Source organism: Corapipo altera, unplaced genomic scaffold, assembly GCF_003945725.1.
Source record: "Corapipo altera isolate COAL_440 unplaced genomic scaffold, ASM394572v1 2c, whole genome shotgun sequence".
Taxonomy (NCBI): Eukaryota; Metazoa; Chordata; class Aves; order Passeriformes; family Pipridae; genus Corapipo; species Corapipo altera.
In genome coordinates, this window is record NW_020884923.1 from 4,636,742 (window position 1) to 4,658,953 (window position 22,212).

The following is a 22,212-nucleotide window of genomic DNA, read 5'->3' on the forward strand; positions in this document are numbered from 1 at the left end:
GCTCCAGTTTCTCTTCTGCCTGGGCTCCCATCAGTTCTGTCTCTGCATTCTTTTGTTAGCAGAAGTAAATAGGGGGAAAAAAAAAGAGTAGAGGAAATTTAACTCAGTTCTTGGTTGTATGCTCCTACTTCTGCAATCCTAATCCACTGGGCTGCCTGCACCACTAGCTAGAGATACAGCAGTAATGTCAAAAGAGGGAAAGCACTTCTGTTTGGTGTTTCAAGTCAGGCAGTGAGAGAGCTGGACACTGCTCAGCTTAGATGCAGGTAACTCCTTTTTACCATATCACACTTCAGATTCACCACAGCCTTAAAGCAAAACAGGTCATATGTTTTGGAATCCCCCCCCCCGGTCAGCATCATACTTCAGGGGCTTATTCTTGCTGCCACATGTATTATCTCAGACATAAGACTTTCTTTTATTTTTAACAGGTTTCTCTACAGACTAATTTTTATCCAACACTTATTTTCCCTGAAGGGCTAGAACTTTACCTAATACACTGACATACAATCAGCATAACCACTGCAAGTAGAACTCTGCCAACACCACTTTAAAACACACTGTGCAAAATCATGATATGTTGGGAAAAAAGATTCCTTTACAACTCAGATCACATTCTCCAATTAGCCATGTTTATAGCACGATTTGTGAATAAGGGTATAGATTTATCAAGTAGTTTTAAGAAACCACATTAACAGAAAAAGCCTAAAGGATTAGTGGTGGCCTTACATTTATAACTGTGATTTTTTTCTGTGAAGAGTTCTAAGGTGTTTTTTCGTCTTATTTTTGCAAGCCCTCCTGTATTGCTCATTCCAGTATTTAAGCAGAAATGAACACTGCCTTACATAATCTTAACTATAATTCTCTTCTGTTAATTATATCTTAAATTCAACACGTTACAAATATTTGAAAGGCATCAATCATATTTGCAAAAACAATTTATCAGGACCAAAATATCTAACGCAAGTGTTAGTCACTTTTTCTACAGAATTTCGTGTGCTGCAAGAAACAGATTGTACTTATCATATCATCAAAAATTTACTGTCAGTTTATAAATATGTTAAGCAGGAGTATTTCTCCTGTAAGGAAACATTCTGAGTTCAAAACCCAAGAAAATTAAAAGGGAACTCTAATAAATTACAGCACAGCAGTCTCCCCTTTCAGAAGTCTGAAGACCAAATACCAGCTATTGTCCAATGTCTTCCTTGGTACTTTAAATACTCAGCTTTCCTACCACCTTTTACACATATAGACTTAGGTCACAGCACACATACAATAAGACAACTTACAGAAAAATATACTAATCAAACTTTATCTCGTAACAACAAAATCTCAAAGTACGGCGAGCCATTAACAATTAAGGTAGAAGAGATTTGCATGAGAAGGGCCTCATCCTGAGATCTTGGTAGAATGACCTAAAATACAGCACATAAATACACCACTTCCAACTGCCTTCCTCCTATGAAGCCTCTTACTGCTCTTTCTTCCCTAACTTTTTAGACATTCAATCTCGTTCAGTCTCCCAGGCTACCTGAATCTTAGTAAGGTTCTCACCACTGCAACCCAACACCTGTTCTTTCTTTCCTTGCACTGATACCAATCACCACATCTCCCTTATGTTACTTCAAAGCACTGCTCCCAGAATCATCTTCTAATTCATTGTCAACCTTCACTAGCCTCCTTATTCTCCTCCAAGTTCTCAGATTTAATCTGTTAGTCCCTCCAATATTTAGCCTTACTATATCCATCAGATCTAGGTTTTAGCCATATGTTCACCTTTGTTAATGATTACAGCCTTGGCTTATCCCTCCTCAAAAGGTAACTTTCTACCATAGTGTGGATAGTAAACTCCTGACAGGTAGATACATGACCAACTGTGATGACTGCTCCTGACTGACCAGGAACCAGCTTGGCACTCTTCCCCTCACCAGCTGCCACCCTCCAGTTGTACCTTGGTTTTCAGATTATCAAAATTTCCATTAGGCCTTAAAACGCTTTGCATAACAAGGCCCCAGATTCATTGTCCTTTTGATGCTACCACAGCTGTGTAAATCTTAAGTAATAACAGGGCATATGAGGTAGTTTCTGGAACATATGTCCCAGTGCTGCTGAAGTAGTCTCTAGTACCAGAAGATGGTGTGAGAAATTAATAGTTGAGATGAGACGTACAATGCCCTGTCACAGGGATGTAACAGAAGCACAGCTAGATGTGACCCCGGTTTATAAGACGGTACCATCCTTGAGACCACGTAAACAAAATGCCTGGTAAATAATGGGGAAAAAAACTTTATACACACATGCATATACATGTATATCCGCATTCCTATTTAGTTAATATTTTATGCACAGTTATGTCTGACTCAACGCTTTTCTTCATACTGTTTGCATCTTAATGTGTACCAGAATAAATCAGCTTCACTTCCAGAAGTTCTGTTAGTTTTATCTCCCAGCATTTTCTAAAAGTGGCTCCTGGTGGGTCATATAAAATAAAAGCAGCTTTTTACAGGAACAACAGATTTATAACTTTAATAAGACTGGCCTCCTTCCTGCATTAAAGTCTACAGTACACAACAAATCAGATTAAGCAAGCTGGTATCAAATCTGAAGCCAAATGCATTTTTGAGCCAAACCTTAATTTTCTGAAGCAGTTCAAGCCTATTTTGAAGATGCTAAATTATTGATAAAGAAAATCAACTCTTTTTCCAGCTCAAGCAATGTCATATACAGTATATGCAAAAATAGCTAAGGTAGATTTGCTGTTTTATTAACTTCACAACACTTTAGAATTAAATTACCTACTTATTCCTGTTTAGAATACAAATAAACAGTCACTACCAACAGCTTAACAACTTTTAACTTCAGATAAAATGTTTGTCTGAAAGCAGACTGTCAGAAACAGACAAAAAACCATGAGACACCTGCAGACTCTTAAGTTTATTTATTAAACTAGTATTATTTCACCAATATCATTAAACTTAGACACTTCAGCAAATAAACTTTAATGCATTCTGTTCTGACCATAAACAGTTTTCTCAAAGGAGATGAAAAAATAAAACATATTCCATCCAAAGAGGCAACTGAAGAACAGCAAACAATCCTGGGAGAAAGTAGGCAGGATGGTAAGAACAGTTCTTTGTGCACAGTGACCTCCCCTAAACAAAAAATGGATGAGTATCTACATATATCTTTTTGCTTAGACTTGTTCCATAGCATATCAACTATTTTCAGTCCCTGTGATTTTGTTCAGCATCTATCTCCTAGCATTTCCAGAGAAAAATCTTAGGCAAAACAATGGATATTATGATGTAACCTTTCTTAAAAGTATCCCAACCATTGTCGTACAAGATACATAAAAGAAGGAAATAAAATTATGTTACCAATCTTTCCTGTTCTAGAGTAGAACAGGAATTACAGAGAATTGAGTAAGCAATTATTTACAAAGAAGCAACACCCACCCTCACAGATACACATATATATCCCAAAAATACCATAACTATCCATTTTAGGACTTAATGATATCATAAGGTGACTTAATGGTATCATATGGCGACTTACTGGAGAATTCTCTTGAGCTTTCCTGTTGAAGATGTCCAGTTTAGTATAAAATATACAGCTATCTAACAGAGGAAAAACTCACTCTCCAGGTTAGTTAATCACTATGCTTCTCCCAGCAGACACCTTGGTCTATATACCCCATTGTACTATCATACACAGTAAAACAGACTGAACAAATAAAAGTGAATAGCTGCGTGCACACAAACAGAAATATCTTTTGCCCCCTGAATATCCTATCAGTTAGGACACCCTCCAAGACTTCTCTGCCAAATGCAAAAATCCGTTCCCAGTTCTCTGATGAGTGTCCTCAGAACTCAGAAAAAGCAGACTTTTTTCTGTAAGCGATGACAGCCAGCAATGCTGCAACTTCCAAAATGTTCCCAAATGAAACAACTGAGCGAAAAAAATGCAGTTGCAAATAACTACTAAACAAGTAAATGCATATTTTTATGAATAAAGAGTCTTTTAAAAAATCCCTATTCGGTTCTAATATGAAATCCATAATAATGGTAAGCTACAAACACCTGCTTTTCAGTCAGCCACAATTCGAATGTGAGATAGAACATATCCAGACAAGAAAACTATCTGAAAAACATACAAAACAGCCCCTCAAAATAGAGCGGAAATAATCTCTTTTGTTGTAAATAACTTCATGAGCTCTGATGTGCACCTTACTGTTTCTGATCTAATTAAACCAGAAATCTGCCGTGGGAGCAAGCTCACCTAAGCACTCCAGAAAGAGCTCATACGCCTGAGCAAAACACAGCCATTTGCAGAAGTCAAATAACAAATGTTATTTTTCCTTCTCCTTCTTACTTAACCACTTATTGCACACGCCGTCTCTCTCTGCCCGGCGGCTCCCCGGCCCCGGGCGGGTGAGGGGGCAGCGGGGGCAGCAGCACCCACCCCTTGCCGGGCTCTCAGCCCTCAGCAGGTCACCGCCGCCCATCGCACACGGCACCACATGGCACCACAAGGCACCACACGCCTCCTGCCCCCGGATCAGAAGGCGCCCGGGGCCGCAGCCCTGCCCGGCAGCCGCAAATCCCCCTACGCCCCCTCCGAGCCCCCCCGCGTCCCCCGAGCGGCCGCGCCCGCGGGACCCGCCCCGGCCCGGGCACGGCTTCGGCGCGCGCATTGCGCAGGCGCGGGGCAGCCTCTTTCGTCCGCGCGTAGGCGGGCGGAAGGCGCGCCGAGTGCGGCCCTTCGGCGGGGAAGGGATGGCGGGGTTGGGCGCGGCGCTGGCCGCGGGGCTGCTGGTGAGGCTGGCGCTGGTGCTCTACGGGCTGCACCAGGACCGCGCCATGCGAGTGCGCTACACCGACGTCGACTACCGGGTGTTCACGGACGCGGCGCGGCTGGTGAGCGAGGGGCGCTCGCCCTACGGGCGGGCCACCTACCGCTACACGCCGCTCCTCGCCTGGCTCCTGACGCCGAACGTGTTCCTCGCCGAGCCTTTCGGGAAGCTGCTCTTCGCGGCGGGGGACCTGGCGGCCGCCGCCGTCGCCTACCGGGCCCTGCGGCGCCGAGGGGCCGGGGCCGGGCGCGCCTGCGGGTGCTGCGCCGCTGCCTGGCTCCTCAACCCGCTGCCCATAGCCGTGTCCAGCCGGGGCAACGCCGAGGCGCTGGTGGCGCTGCTGGTGCTCGCCACGCTGTACTGGGTGGAGGCGGGCAGCGTGGGCAAGGCCGCGGTGTGCTACGGGCTGGCCGTGCACATGAAAATCTACCCCCTCACCTACGCGCTGCCCATCGCGCTCTACCTGCGGAGCGAGGACGGGGCAGTGGATGCGGGGGGTGACAGAAAGGCGAGGTTTACGTCTGTGGTGCACATCTGGCAGCTGTTTGTAAAGATGCTGAACTGCGATGTGCTGCTTTTTGCGACGGTTGCCGGATCAGTGCTGGCTGCCTTGACACTGGCGTTTTATCACCTCTATGGCTGGGAGTTTTTGGAGCATGCCTACCTTTACCACGTGACCAGGAGGGATATCCGTCATAATTTCTCTCCCTATTTCTACATGTTGTACTTGACAGCAGAGAGCAAATGGAGTTTTGCCCTGGGGCTTGCAGCTTTCCTGCCCCAGCTGCTTTTGCTCCTGGTTGTGTCCGTAGCGTTCTACAGAGACCTTGCCTTCTGTTGTTTCCTACACACTGCAGTTTTTGTGAGTTTTAACAAAGTATGCACATCCCAGTACTTTGTCTGGTATCTCTGCCTTTTGCCCCTCATAATGCCTAGTATTAAGATGTCCTGGCGTCGTGGTGTGCTGCTTCTCTTCATATGGTTTGTTGGACAAGGCCTCTGGCTTGCTCCTGCATACTTTCTGGAGTTCAAAGGATATAACACTTTTTTATTTATATGGTTGGCAGGCTTGCTTTTCCTTTTTATTAATAGCCTCATAATTGTTCAGATTATTTCACATTATCAAAAAGAAGCACAAGTTACAAAAAAACTCAAACAGTGGTAATAAACAAACCAAAATCCAGAAACAACCCTTCTGTCCTTGACAAGTCATTACATACCACCAGCACTTTGTTTAACTAAATGTGTGTGCCTTGTACTAAAGCACACTGTATGTAAACATTACTATTTTGGGGTGGTGAGGGCACTGATTGGCCTCAGTTGCTCTGAGCAGCCCCAGTCCTGCCCTGAGTAGTGTCTACAGGTGTACCTGTCTTCCCTGTGGATCCTGAAACAGTGTTGTAACGTTCTCTCCAGCACTGTCTCCAAGCCCTGTGTCCTGCTGCTCCTGACTGGACTCCATGGAAGTATCCTGGACCAGTTCATCATTTTACTGAGTTCTGAGACTGTGAGTGGACTCTGTTAACCCATGTCCCCTGACATGTTTTCACCAGCCATCTCCAAAGACAGTGTGACTGTGCCCCAGTCTGTGACAGTATGGCCTGTGCTGGGATCACCCTCAGTTCCTGTTCGTACTCCCTCATGGAGCAGCCCCAGCACCCTTATTCTTACTCTCGGTGTTACTTTGCTTGTTGAGGACTGTGGCCTCTCTCTGGAATAAGACAAAAGATTATAAAGGAATATTGGAGTTTGACAGTTTTGTACATTCCACTAAGTCAGTGAGGTGTTTTGCAAGGACTAATAATGAATGAATAGAAGGCAATCACTTAATATGTACACTGGAATTTATTTTTTCTTTTGTTTTCACAGTTACATTTTAGCTATGCAATGTCTGTGTCCTGTACCTGGTCTTTATTTGGAGAAGTAGTAAAAAAGTGGTTATTTCATACAAGTCATTAACTCTTTGAGACTTTTATTTTAGAATTCAGATATGCCACCCTTTCACTTACTTTTGCATTCGCAGCACTTCCTCCTTGCCATGGAGGAAGATTTTTCCATATACCTGTCATGGAGCACAGAGATGTATAAAACAAAAATATTTGTTTCTTTTTGCCATGATCTAGAAAAGAGACCAGTGCCTTAAACTGTGGTTCATTGACAGTTACTGTGGATGTTAATAGTGGAAAATGCTAAGAGTCAAAGTACAGCTAGAATGGTACCTGTGTCCCAAAAGCAGTAGGGTTTATACCAAAACAGTAATTAGAAATGAGTTTCTCAGTAGTTCAGTATCTCTACTGCTAAAAAATAAATGAAAAAGTGAAAGGAGTTGAGGAAGTGGAACAGTTGTCAGAAGAAAAGGAAAGTTTTGAAATAGGAAGCTGTACAACCTGTCGAAACACGTTTATTCCCAGATGAAACATAAGATGTGGAATTAAGTGTTAGATGTTAGTGAGGGTTCAGAGCCATTTCAGAGTCAATACCCTCAAGAACATCCCACAGGAAGTCTGGCGTACGCAGCATTTGACAGAGGTGGAAACTGGCAATGTATTTTTTAATAAAATCTAGTTTAAATAGGCATATGCCAAATACAAGAATTTTCATATTTACCTCAGCATTTAGTTACATCCTCAGCTTTTAGTTAGTGAAACCCTTAGTGTGTAACGTGGAGCAGAGCTTCAAGGCAAAATAACTTCAACCCAGTGGTGTGAGTGGGAAAGGGTATGGCCAAGTGGATTTGCCTTCCAGGTTCATTTTGACCATGCTGCCTCACTGAATCCTGCTGTCTCTTGAGGCAGCCCTCTTCTCCAGGACTGGAGCAGCTCCTAGCTTTCTCATGTATAGCGTTTTCTTTCCTGGTTGTAGTTCTGCCTTGTGAGGCAGAATTACAGTATTTTCACCTGTGAACTTTTCCCATTGCTTCCCAGCCCCATTGAGGTGGTTATGAGAAAGGAGAGGAACCCTCTAAGCCCCAACAGCCCAGAGCCAAAGGGCATGTTATCAGGAGGTGTGATGAGTTCCTTACACCACTCTGGCCCGACTTGGCCATTCTGGTGTATTAGGAGGAAGGATGATTTCCCTGCTCAGAGTGCTGGGGAGTGCTTCTGCTCTCTCACTGGAAAGCTTTCCTCTGCCGTCTGCACTCTCGCTCACCTTCACATTGTGAAGATCCTGGCAGCCTCTTTGTAAGTCCAGAAACTGGATGATGCAATGGGTATTCTTTTAACCGTCTTTGTTTTTTGGACAAGTCTTAACAGATGTGGCACTGATTGCCTTCCCCTGGCTTCACCTGGGATGAAGGAAGAAAAATTTATAGTGTCAGCTTGTCTACATCTTCCACTAGAGGTTTATCACTCAAAAACTGGTGGCATAAGCCACTTGCATATACAGTTTTATATTAATCAACAAAACATTTGTGCGTGCTATGAGTGTGTGAAGAGAAAGAATCCCATGTGCTTTGATTTTCCAAGGTGGAGTTGGATATGCCCAGTTAGCGACTCAGCAAAGGAGTGAAGAGGCTCTTTTGTGCCTATGCCTCTGTTCACCCCATTTGGATGTGCGGGGAATAGCTCATTTTCTTTTGCAACTATTCTATTGCCTGTTACACATTTTTCTGTTGCAAAAAGCAGATATTTCTTCCCCCAAAGCAATGGTTTTTTTCTCTTTAACAGACTTACTTATGCTATTTCCACACATTTCTACACTCCTATTTTCCCCCTCCTTTTGGCAGTGAAAGCAAATGCAGGCCAAAAGGCATTTCTGACTACAAAAGACGGCATCTTAAGTCACTGTGTTCATGACTGAATTGTAATGGTTTTTAGGTAAGAAGTAATTTCCTTATGACAAATACATTCTTGGTTCATTAATAGCCAAATCAGTTTGAGGCCCTCAGAAGGCAAATTCTGCAGCAATGGGAACTGAAGGAAACCTTCCCTTTGCAGGTCAGTACCTGCCCTGCAGCAATGATTTGAGAAAGCCATGCATAAACAAGTTATAAAAAGGCTTTTATGCAAACCTAGATTTACAGTCATCATTTTAATAATCCAGGATGAGTCCCTCTTTTTACAGTTGTTTTCTGAATTACCTGAAAATGTTTGGTATTTAGAAATAATTCAAGTGACTCATAAAAAGCTGGATAAGAGAATAAACTGAGAGACAAATAAGAAGAGGTATTTGATAGTTTATATCTTGCAAATTGCTTTAGATATTTAAATGGAAAAAAAATTGGAAAAAAACATTAAATCAAAATAATTGTAGTCAAGTACCAAAAAAAAAATATAATTCTTGAGCAAGTCTTGGTGATTAATTATAATTCCCTTAAAATTTACCAAATTCATTTTCTATGGAACATTTATTGCTTTTGATGATGCTTCTTTTGCTTAATAATTTTATGTCCATTTATCTTCTGGTAATTGAACTGAAGTGTCTGAATGCTAGTGTTCATTCCCTACCACGGGTTGCAAAATTGTTATGCTGACTTTTTTTTAAAAAAAAGAAGGTTGAAGTTCCCAGTGAAATGTGTCTTATTTGCACAAGTTTTTTGCATTGCTCTGAAACCAGCCCTGAAGTGCAAAGTACAAGATGGGAAAGAGGAAGTGAAAAGAAGAATCAAGAAAAGTGACATTTTTGCCTTTCTTTTTACAGTGTAGCCTATAGTCCAAAGGCTCATGACTGGAGGTACAGGTGACTTCAGGCACAGCTTCAGCATTTAGCAATGATTTGATTTAAAATTTATAAATGCAATTACTCAAATAACAGGGCAAATAAAAATATAATAATAAGTATTTCATTCAGTTTTAGTGTGAGCATACTAAATTACTATCTGTGACACAATGTACTTTGTCGTTATTAACTAACTGCCCTGTATGTGTGTTACTTGCATTGTATTGACTCCTGAAATAGTACAGGCAGCAATTATGTGCTCTAAACTGAGCTCATCAGTTATCGTTTTCAAAGGCACTATGAAGCTTTTATATTTAACAGCAAGGGGAAACTCCAACATTTCTCCCAAGGTTTTATAGAGAAAGCAAATGTTAAAAGACAGTAAATTATGAGCAAAAGTTCCCTTTTTCATCCAAGAAGAATGAGATGTATTTTAAAAGGGCTGCAGAAATACATAGTGAACACAGGAAACCTAAAAAGTGTATTCTTCTTATATTTGCCAAAGACAGCTGCAGAATGCATGTTGTACTGATAGCAGCATTATGAAATGGGATTACCCTGAATTTAGTACAAATCCTTTACTCAGACTGAAACCCAGCCACTCATGCAACCTTCTTGTTTAAGCATATGTTTATGTGCACCCTACTCACACACCTAAACATTTACCTGCACATACAGAAGCAAAACGAAAAGTCCCAGTCAAGACACCTTTGAATAACATGATTTTTCAGAGCTAGCCTCTATAAAATAGGTTTCTTAGATATTTCTTCTGTTTAGCCCTCAGAATCTCTACTGGCTTTAAAACTTGAATTACATAAATTTTGATGTATATGGAAAGTAAAAGCATATGCTGCGGGGATCTTGAGAGTAATATACACATTAAAGAACCAACTAATTATATATTTGAAGGTGCACATTCAAACAGTATCCTGATGTTCTTCATTACAACAGTCTGCACTAGTCACATTCGTGTAGGAGACTTACTTCAGTCTTTATGCATGATGAGTGAGGTAGAGACCTATGTTTTGTACTAGTAAAAGTATCAGGAAGAAAAAATTCTCTTAATGAAGCAGTACCATTGTTCTGTTGTTTGGGTTTTTCAATTACATTTCTGTAAAGACATTAAGAAATCGATGCAATAAATCCATGCAATTGTGGCATGCGTTTTTAATACCTAGTATTTCTCTTTTTCGTCAATCTGGTAAATACAAAGAACACCAAAATTTGTCATTTTTTGATGATGTAAGTCAATAGTACTTTGAGCAAAATTCTTTGTGACTCTCCTTTCTCGTACCTGCTAAGACAGGTACGGGCTTCTGCAGGAACAAGATTGCTTATCAGGAAGCAATCTATCTTAATGTGTAGATAAAGCTTTATCTGCAGCCTCTTATTCTTAGAGCTTAACTTTAAGACTTTAATGTTCTCTTTAGATAAAACATTTCATATCTTGCACATAAAGAAATTACACGTAAGAGATCCTCTCTATTTTCCTATGGAAATTGATGGAGAAGCAAGCTAGAACATCTGTGGAAGAAACATCTAAAGGAAATGTCTGTATCTGATTATATACAAAGAACTTCAGCCTTGGAAATCAGCTGAAATGCAGGCAAATCGAGCAGTAAGCCCATACTGTGAACCCCCCATTATTTATACGAAGGGTATTTGATCAAATGTGCTTTCCCGTTTTATAAGAGGAAAATGGGATCTTGATAGCAATTGTCAGGCTGCATGAATATAACTTTGCTCTTTTCAAATTATCATAAGGGGGTCTATAGGGTCTTACAACCTACAGTAGCACTTGTGGAATTTTACAGGTGTCACTTGCATAAGTTATTAATAGTCAATGTTGTTGGTGTACCAAGAGATTATTAGTAAGCAGTTACTCTGAAACTCCTTTTTGAAGGTTAACTCAACTAAAATCTGATTTCTGCTTCACAAGTCAGCAGCTGTGTTAATAGAGATGGTACTATTTTGACAGTAATTTTCCAAGGAGAGCTGCACTCTGTGGCCCGTATGCTTCCACTCTGTGCAAAAGAACATTAATTCAAATCCCCTGGTGATCTGACAGCATTTTTTTAATCTATCCCATGTCCCTCCCACTGATCCAATAGATTGAATCAGCCATGAAGCAGGCTTAGAAAATGAAGTGGAAAACAAAGTATGATTATCCTTCCCCTATTTTCCACCCTGTATAGTGTGTATATCTTGAATAATTAAGATTACCTTTTGGAACACAGTCCCATTTGAGTTAGGTGTTTGTTAATATAAAGTATTTTACCCAAATGCACTTAAGGGAAAATTGACTGAGTGGGCTACATGGCCTTTTGTCAAATGATAGTAAAGCTACTGATAATTTATGTCAGCTTCAATATTAGCACTATTCTGCCCTATCGTTCCGTTAAATATATATGACAGTTTAACTAAAAATAGCAATACTTGTAAGTTCTAGCTCCAAGTTTTCCTTAACCAAAGAGTTTGGAGGACACATATAGCCATAACCTGACTGAAAGAGGATGAGTGCTATATCACAGAGAATTAATAATTCATTAATAATTATATCTTTCCCACAGCTGGCATCTTCCTGAAGAAAATAGCACTTATTTTTTTTTTATACAGTCTGGAAATTCACATGAATAACAAGTACTTCACCTTAAAACTGTCAGATGTATTTGAAAATAGATTTTAATTACCATTAACACTTCCAAGTTTAGTGCTGGCATCAGCCAGCTTGTTAATTCCAGCAGTACGGGAACTAAGTCATGACCGATTTTCTTTCATGCTCTAATAAACTGGTTGATTAAGTGTAAGAAAGTTTGTTGTCCAAAGTGAACCAAATATTTTTTGTTCACTGGAAAGAAATACTGCATGGCCAGAGCCAAAATTTACATAAGCAGAATGGAGAAAGTGATCAAGAAACAAGGGCAAAAAGTGAGGCTCCAGAGACCTTGACTACTGTCTTGCCTTTGCCACTAATTTATCATTAACAAGTGATTGCAGCTTGCTCAGCTGTTTGCCTCTGCCACTTGTGATGGCTTGATATAATAAATGACACCTTATTTGTGCCAAGATGTGTCTCCTAATCCGTTCCTGTGACACGCTGCCATGAAGTGATTGCAGTCTTGTTTGAAACAGTTATAAGTCTGATTGGCAGTAAACTGTAAACACTTAACTAAAGACATTTTCATTAAAAAATATTCAAAATACTTTTTTCTTGCATATATTTAAACTTTTTTTGTGAGATATATTATGTTCTCATGTGCATTCCAGCATTGCATTTTTAGGAGAGGGTGAATTACTGCTCAAGCTAAATGAAGACCTGGAAGCAGATTAACAGAACTCATGGTAAAAAGCTAGACAATTAAGAAAAATCATTTAGAAAAATTATAATTAGCTGATGCTACAATTAAATAAGATTTTATTATTAGTGGTCTGTTTAGATTGTATTGGAAATTCATGTTGAAAATGTACTAGGGAGATGAAATAGCAGACAGCTATTCATGTGCAGCTGTTATAAATAGTTACTTCAGATGTGAGAAATAATGGCTGAAGAACTGTTTCTGTATAGTCATAAAACAGGTACTATGATGTTATCCAAGGGAAAAATTACTAGTTGTGCAGCACTATGAAGGCAAATTACAATTCTGCTTTTAGATACAGGTGAAACTGAATTATTTCACTTTGGTCTTTCTCCAAAGCTTTTGTTAAAAGATGCACAGACTACCAAGTTGGAATCTTGACCAGATGTGCTATACCAGAAGCTGTTACAGGGAGCTTTACATTTGTGTCAGCCTTGTAAGCTTGCTGGAAGCCATAGGTGGTGGGAATGCACAGATGCAAACTTCCCTCTAGCATTCCTGGAAGTGACTTTTCCATGGTTCTTAAGGCACCCAGATGTTGCCTTAATCTATACTATAGTAGCTCTATATATCTCTTCATAAATCTATACATATCTTAAAGATATATATATTTGCTACATAATTATATATATTTTCATCTGTAATAGTACAGAAGCAAATCCAGGGACTTCATGCCCAGCCCGACTGCATAAGCATCTATTAAGAATATAGGAAGGGACCCCTTTTGGGTTACAGAATCATGTCAGTCAGGCCTGAGCACTGAAGGTTAGATTTGCCTCCTAGCAAAATGTATGGTGATGGCCACCGATGTGTTACTTTATAATGTAGAAATCTGATTGCTTTTTAGCAGTGGAAGCAAGCATGACTGTATATGCAAAATGAGAAGCATGTAATGTGAGGTGTAGAAAGGTTAGCAAGTCTAAAATATCAGTAAAGGAAACTGATGTGCAGACTAAAAATGGTTGATCCTTCACTAAGAATTAGGGTTGATACCAGCCCCAGCTCTCTTGTTACAGATGCTCAGTGAAAAAGCTCATGCATAAACTACTTTGTGAATTTATTCACTTTGTGAATTACACTCAGAATAACCTTACATAAGCTGTGAGCTTGAGAGTTTGGACTGACCTCCCTCTGGAAGGAAAAGTTCTCAGCTCTCCCCAAAAGATAACTGGGCCTTTGCAGAGTACTTAGCAATAGAAACAGTGAACAAATTTTCTGCTAATTTTGGAGACACAGGACACTGAATGGCTATGGAAATCAACTGGACAAATACATGGATGAAAAATTTGTCACGGGCTATTAAATACAAAGCCCACTTCCTCTGATCTTGGAAGTTCGCCATGCTGCAAATCATGGTGAACTAGGGAAGTATTTCTGGGTGAATCTCAGCTCTGTTTGTCTAGTTTTCCTCTCCATCTATTGCTGGCCACGTTTGGAGAAGGATACTGGTCTGAGCCATGATGGTTGTTCATAGGCTCTTAACCACACAAGTGTCCCTAGCAGAGCATTCCCCTAACCAATTACACTCTGTTACTTGGTTATGCCCTTTCTTTTACACCACACAAAGCTATGTGTCAGTTCTGGGCCTGTGTATCTGCTTGCTCTTTTCTTCCAGAGCAGATGCTACCAGATTGTGCCAGGCAGCTGGTAACAGATTGATAGGTGAGAAGGGGAGAAAAGGGAAATCAAAGCTGACAAAACATCTCTCTGTGATGGAAAAGAGGTTTTTAGCTGTCTAGGTAATTAAAAACCAGGGAGATTCAGACAGCTTATTAGGCCAGGTTAATTCATGCATACCAAGCCACAGCAGCTTGCTTGCCTTCTCTCTCAAAAGAAAACCACAGCTTTCTTATGGGACCTCAGATGTTCTCAATAAGATGGAAGAAAGAAAGAGGGAGGGGCAGGAGGAAGAAACAGATAAACTGGCCCAATTTCAGTCATCTGTACCAATAATGACTTATGTAATTGCAAAATAAAATAAAGATTGAACCCTTAGCCAAAGCTGTCTTTTATAAAGTCTTTTGTTTTAATAATAGTTTCCTTTAGCTCTGGAATGATATGTACTGCTGTTTAGAATTATTAACTTAGCCTATGGGTAAGTAAAAATAGTGTTGGTTGAAGAAAATAGTGTGCTTTATCAGAAAGTAAACCCTTTCTACAAACTACTGCAGTTGACAGGGCATGCAGTTAAAGAGTATGGCAGATTTTGCATCTAAAACACCATTTAAGTAAAGAGGAAAAGGCAACATTCCAGGCATAGCCAATGATGAGTGGCCTGGATTGCCCCGTGCTGAAAAATTATTTTATCTCAATTCAAATTTAAGCCAGGCTGAAAACAGCTGTTGTGTTGGAGAGGCTGGAGGTGTGGTCATACCTGGTCTCATAGCAGCTGTCTTCTACCAAAGTCTAGGCTCCTCAAAGAAGCATCCAGTCATCATGCACGTGCCTTGTTGCAGTCCTTCCCTCTGTTTAACCTCAGCATGGCATCTGCTGGCTCACAGGGAAAGCAGCAGTCAGATTTTAGTCTGCTTCTCCCCATCACTTCCCTGTGAGAGCAGCCAAGCATGCCACTGAAATGTGACTTTGGACAAAAGGAATTCCCTTGTGTTCCCAGTGTTTAAAATACAAGAGTTAAAAGAAAGTTCACTGTATGTGGTATAGTTCAGAATTGCTCATATATTACTTGTGTGACCACAACCACTAAGGCAATTCTTCACCAGTGTTACAACTCATATCCACATCTTGTGCAGGCAGACATACAGACGTCTTACATCCACTGATTATGTGTAGTTGTGATCTTGAGATCTTTGAACCTGGTGGGTAATGTCAATCCAGTGCAAAAGACTGCCCTCTATTTCTCTGTCATTTGTTGCTTCTGATTTTACAGTGGTCCCCTGAGAATTCAAAGAAGGCAAAAGCTATTGAAAGCTTCCTTGCAATCTGGAATAGATTACTGGGAAATAGAAACTCAGAAAGTTTCTGCTTTTGTCTAAACCAGATTAGTCTATTTAATTATTCTCATAGTAGCACGTTTTCTAACATTTTCTTGCAGGCAGGCTAACTCTAATAGGGTATGGGTGCCCCACTTTACTTTTTCATCACAACAGGAGCAGAGATTGTTCTACAGTTCTGAGAGCTGCCTCAACCCAAATTTTGTGTGAGCAGGTTAGAAGCCCAGCAAGAGACATCAAAGGTAAACAATGTTGCTCGCAAGATGTTTGAAAATTACTTCTTTAAAGCCACTAGTCTACAATGAAATTTCCTGCACTTTTGTCTCTTTGCTTCACACTTGCATACTTTTGGCTTTGATTATGCCTATGCAGAAAGAGAAGTGAAATTTTCTTACAGAGGCGTTAAGACAATTTACACCTCATGCAAAAATATATTTTTTTCCAATTCATCAAGGCTAACACCATATTAATTTAGCAGTCTGGAAAATTACAAGTAATTTGATCCTTAGTGTTGATTAGTATCTGCTATTCTGTCTAAAATTAATCCTCAGAATGATATAGGAGGTCTCAGCTGGGGACTTAGCTGCTTGAAATTTGAGCATTATTTGGACCTAAATTAAAGTGCATTTGCAAAACCTGAAAAAATATTACAATTTCTTCTTCTTGTCCAGCCAAGGTGTTAGAATTAATTCAGGTGCTTTTACTTCAGGCCAAATCAAAACACTTTACAAAAGAATCATGATGCATCAGTCACTGAACATGCATAGTGTTCAGCATCTTAAAGGTCAAATACATTAATGACAACAGGTAATCTTATGTATGTTTGGTGAATGAATGAGATAAATGTATCCATTAGAGAAGAGGAGGGTCAGAATATTGAAAAAATCCTTGTGGCTCACATTTAGATGGCCACTACGGATGTTATTCTGATGACAGATTTCTGCAAAGCAGTTTCAAGAACACTCATGAAAACTAGAGGATATACTTCAGCCTTGAGAATTTAAATAGGTACTATGTTGCCATATGGCAGAGCTGCTTTCAAAGCAAACGCTGGGTTTTTTCTCTTCTGGGAAACCAGATGGCAAAGAGTTTGGTATCTAGAAGCTGTCACACCTAGATCATCAGTATCAGTCAGTTGTATGGGGCAGCAAGTAATTTTAATCTGATAGCTTTTCAGTAGTTTATATAAAACACAGATAATGTGTGCATTTATTTCCCAAACACAAAAATATATAGTAAGATCCTTGTGATAAATTAAACTTGTTTTTGTACAATATTGACAAGTCAAAATTTGATGCACCAGAAACTTGAATTATCTCTTTTCACAAGAAGTGACCCTTCTATCTTCAGAGACTTATCAGTAGTGTGAGTGTTGTGCAAACCTTCCTGAGACATGGGAAAACCCAGTCTCTAGCATTGTAGACCAAACACCTTCCAAAAACATTGCAGCCATTTAAATGCATTTTATGTTGTTAGAGCAGGTGAAAAAGAATTGATAGCAACATAGGATATCACCCAAACCAGATGATAAATGCTGCATTGTGATTTGTCTCCTAATAAAGGCTCCAGAACAAGCTGCCACAGAAATTCCATGACATGGTGTGACCAGACCTCAGACAAATTGTTAAAGCATGTCAACATTTGTAATTTATTTCAGAACAGCAGTGAAGTGAGTTCCCCATCTGTCCCCACTCTACTGTGTGTTGGTTTGTATTGCAGCGTGCAAATACATTGGAGGTTTTTCAAGATATTTTTGCTGTGTGTCAGTGTGAAGGGGAACTTATTTTCTCCCAGTAGCAGGGAGCATGTCATCTCAATATTCACCAGTTGCTACTGGTCAAGGAAATGCCTACAGTTATATTTTGACAACTGTGTTTCCAGGTGAAAATCTATGACTGCAAAAATTAAACAGAAAATAAGGCAGAAAAAAAAAAAAGAAGAAGAAAACATGAAATCAATAGTAGAGTCTTTCTGAAAATTATCAGTCAAAAATATCATTTCCTTTTTCCTTCTTGAAAAAAAATGTTTTCTGATGTTTCCTTTTCAGCTTTGGATTAGGCTTTTCTGGTTTGGCCATTTAACATCAAATACAGGAAAGCAACCAATCTTTTTAAATAAAAAGTCTTCTTTTCTCTAGACTAAAGAAAAAACATCTGATCCAATCTGCTTCTGACAATCTTAGCTGCTAACTTTCCTTTAATTTACTTACAGAGTTACTTCTTATTCACATCTTGGAGAAGTTTCATGGCTTCTTATCTGTGCGTGTTTCTCATAAGAGCTGGGGATGTGTCATTATTTTATTAGTTCGTAGCTTACATTTGTGATTGCCATGGTACAGTGGTTATGTCAGTGCCAGTTGGCCACAGAACTGCAAAAGCTAACAAAAGATAGAGATTCCCATCTGAAAAAGAACACTTAATACGTTGTTATTGTTGTTGCCAGAATAAATTTGATTACAAGTATTACAACTAACCAGAATACAGAGAAAAATAAACAAACCTATGATATGGCAAACCCATCACTTGAGCCTTTTTACTCCACAGCTATTAAGAAAGAGAAACGTTAATCAATACTTCTGAGGAGTTTTACCAATTCCCTGTTTTCGCTTTTATTTTTACTTCATCCACTACGATGTATCCTTATTAATTCTAAAAAGTCCTTCATTTTTGTTGTGTCCCCCACTCTTTCCTGTGATTTTATTTTCTGATTGTCTATTTATAAATTTAATCAAACACACACAAATAGTTACTGTAGATAATGCAGTTGAACCTCATTAAAAAACTGCAGGAAATGATAATAGCATTGTACTGCACCAGAGAGGAAAGACATTCACAGCCATTCTGTGTTGCTGCTTTTCTGAAAACATACTTATTTATCCAGAAGTACATCTTAAAATATCATATCCCATAATTATATATGGGTTTATGTCACACTGACAATTAATCTGTTTATGTCTTTAGATTAAACCTTGTATCAGACTAAGCTCTGCAACTAAATTAACCATCTTTAGGCCTCAGCAACCATTCCATTTCCTTTAATTCAGATTACTTATTGCGAAACTTCAATACCAGCTACAGAACTTTATCTAAGAATTGTTCAATAATCTGAATTGTGGCTAGGTATAATACTTGTAAAAATGTTTCTTCTGACCTTACAAAGCCATTTAATGCACTGTATCTGTCACTCAAGGGAAGCCTCCTGTTCTAATTTTTTGATGTAGATATTCTGTAGAAAGTAGAAATAGTCTACACGTCAGACACAAACAAAAGGTCACATCATGAGAGGGAACTCTGCCTTCTCCTTTTCATTTGCTTGGAAAGGAGTCAGTCCAGCTGTCAAAAAGATCTCTGTCTGTGGAACAAAGTTCAAGGACACAAATGCCTAAGTGGCCATTTTCTCTGCTTGCACTCAAAGCTGCTGTGTATAGAATGGGCACACAGTGCATTAAGACAAATAACTGATGGTTGTAATAGTGCAAGACAACTGAGCCATGCTAAGCAACTTCACAGCCATTTCAACACAATTCTTCTCTGAAAAACTCAAATTTCTTCTTCAATATAGAAAAAAATCAGCTTTGTTGATGGAAAAAGAAAAAGCTTTCCCCAAAGAATTCTTTGTAATTAGTTCATCTCAAACAAGATAATCTCAAACTACAGCCCAATCTGTCCATTGCATGAGGGTGATATCTGTCTATGAATGACCAAATTATGTTTGTGCAGGACTGTTGTGCCTGTAAAACAACAGCAGAGTCCTGACCAGAATGTTCCTGCTGCAACAGGTCCTTAGAGGGTGTGAATCTATTTCAAAAACTGGCTATGGGCTCTCTTCTTCTATTGCAGAAAAAAATTATCACATCTGTAGTTCTGCATGAACCAGCAGGTTTTCACTTTCTTGCAATGTCCCCCATATGATTCTCAAGGCATTATTTACATGATATCAATATAAAATCTCCATCTATAACACCTTAAAACTCCTTGGAGGGGTTATATGCAAGCAAATATCTACCTCCTTCTTTAAATTTCAGTACTACTAATTTTATATATATATATATAAAGCTGTTGGAAAATTCTAGTTACTGTACAGTCTTTGAAACCCCTTCATACTCTGGTCTAGCATTTGGACTATGCCTGAAATCTGAAAATAGCTTTATTTGCAGTACATTTTAAGCAGCTGGTAAAATAGTACATTTTAAGCAGCTGGTATCTACCTTTTTTTTTTTTTTTAAGTTGATGTTTAAAAAGATTCAAGAGCATTCTGTAAAAGGTTGTTCTTCTCTGATGCTCTCCTTAAAGTAAGCAGTATGGCTATACATATAAAAATTGTTCTTAAAAAATACTCAGCCACCTACTAACAATATTTCAGGAAACAGATCCCCTCAAAATATGTCAGAGGTTCCCAAAGATTTAATGCTTTCCCAGAAATCAAAGGCTTAGGTGTCCTGACAGCTCCTCCAGGCATCAAGGCAGCAAAGTTCAGATGCTGCTGCAATTCCCATGGCTTTTTACACCTGCACTAAGGGACATTTATTTCTCCATTTTCCATGCACAACAAAGCAGGAGACAGCAGAAATCTTTAACTGCAACAGACTCAGCCTCCTGTTTACCTGGAAGAGCTGAAACCTTTGTGAGAGGGTTGGTTGAGCAATTGTGATGCAACTGAATATTCCTCCATCTGGAAAAAATAGATGGTGTCTGTTGGAGCAAATGTGAAGCTGTCAGCTCAACTGGGACCTGAAAGATCATGAAACCTACAAATCCATTGAGCATCACTGGCAGTTATTTTAACTGCACAAGCCGACCAGAGAACTGGGAGTTATTTATAACATAACACAGTGCAAATTGCGTTATAAATGCTTACTACAGTGACTCATGCAGTCCTGGAGGTTTCTCACCTGCAGCCCTGGAGCCTGGGAAGACTCCAAAACTCCCTTACATTTGCACCAATATGAGTGGTCACTCCTGTGCTAAATATGCATAAATCACAATATTGTTTTTTCCCTAAATTTTGACCTTTGTGCCTTAAATACTGATTTTCTTCAGGGTGATAACCAAATACTGTCTCCTTCTTCATGAGAAATAGTGGGGTAAGACTGCTGAGTGACTGACTGTCTTTCCCAGCTCTGTCCAATTAAAATCTCATTTGCAGTACTGTTATTATTAGATTTTTTTTTCATTTTACATACGTTTTAGGGGATTTAGAGTAAAACATTAGAGGAGAAATCTAAAGCATACCTTTGAGTAAACAATACAGATGCATTATTCATTCAAAGCTATCAAATTAGACAGTGAGATGACAATCTTTTACAGTAATTAAATACGTGGTCAAGAGTGTTTGTAAATTAGCAACTATTCATCCTTATTCTTCAGTGCACTGTGCACTGTTCTGTATAAAATTTAGAAGTCTTGTCTTTCAAAGAGACCAAACCATTTGATCTACTTTATAAAATAGTTATAATGAAGCAAAATTTACAATGCTTTCCCATAATTTTTGATTCAACCAAGGGAAAAAGCATTATTTTTGGAGTTTATACGATCTGTTTCATGTACATCTTCTGCTCTGGTTGGGTCTGACAAGAAAAGATATCTATAAATCAACAATAAAAGGGTGACATTTAGAAACTGCAAATCTGAAAGAGAAATATGTTGCTGTTCTATTAAGGAGCTATACTAGCTGCCAGCTCCTGCAAAAACTGGAAGGCTGCCACTCCACACACTTAGTGTCATACAAGCATTGAAACAACTTATACTGCTGTTAGAAAGATCATTGAAAGTATCTCTTCTATCTGTATTTAACTGTGTACAAGACCAACAAGACCTTAGGCAACCATGAAGCCACACTAATCCCTTGAAACCCTTTAGAAATACAAAACAGATATCAAAGGTACAAATTGAAAGGAATGAACAAATCATACAGGTGAAGCTTGCCCAAATAAATTAGGAAGTCCAGTCCTGAATCAAGTAGAAAAAATTTACATAATTAAGGGGCTGATTGAGTCTTTATATGCACCTGCCTTAATCTGGCACAGGAGTAATTCTCCTTTTCAGTTACCTGTGCATTCAAACTATAAAAGATACTCATGGATTTGTCATGATCTCAGTTTGAGCAATATCCTTTGAGCATTTGGTAAATATCTGATTTGTATTTACCATATTGGACTTATCATTTATGTGACAGGCATGGAAGAACTCTACTCCATAATTACATACATGGCCATGTAGAGCAAAATTAAACAGGCAGTAAAATAACCTCTATCTCTCTCTCACTGCTTCCCCCCTCTCTTCTTCTGTTCCCCATGGTGCTTGAGAAAATGACTCAAAGCCAAATATTTCTTTGGGCATTCATCCTGATCAGATTGTTCCTATATAAGGAATCCAAACTTGACAGCTGCTTTTAG

At 39.3% G+C, this 22,212-nt stretch overlaps 2 protein-coding genes across 3 annotated transcripts in view; one reads left to right on the forward strand and one right to left on the reverse strand.

Annotated features, from left to right (window-relative positions):
* The window catches only part of RGS7 (regulator of G protein signaling 7), a 261,014-nt gene extending 256,041 nt beyond the window's left edge, over positions 1–4,973 (reverse strand). Inside the window, exon 1 of one of the 2 annotated variants that reach the window (XM_027657243.1) lies at positions 4,956–4,973. The gene's annotated coding sequence lies outside the window, so the exon portion shown is untranslated. Of the gene's footprint in view, positions 1–4,278; positions 4,424–4,955 lie in introns of those variants that run through there. The other variant, XM_027657242.1, reaches the window with a different exon arrangement.
* PIGM (phosphatidylinositol glycan anchor biosynthesis class M) lies at positions 4,764–6,801 on the forward strand. The gene has a single exon (XM_027657250.1). The coding sequence runs from the start codon at positions 4,776–4,778 to the stop codon at positions 6,015–6,017; it is 1,242 nt and encodes a 413-aa protein (XP_027513051.1). The 5' UTR covers positions 4,764–4,775; the 3' UTR covers positions 6,018–6,801.
* Positions 6,802–22,212: the final 15,411 nt, after the last annotated feature.

Bases quoted from the DNA above. Each gene is read 5' to 3' on its own strand.
- PIGM (XM_027657250.1), top strand. From the start codon at position 4,776: ATGGCGGGGTTGGGCGCGGCGCTGGCCGCGGGGCTGCTGGTGAGGCTG.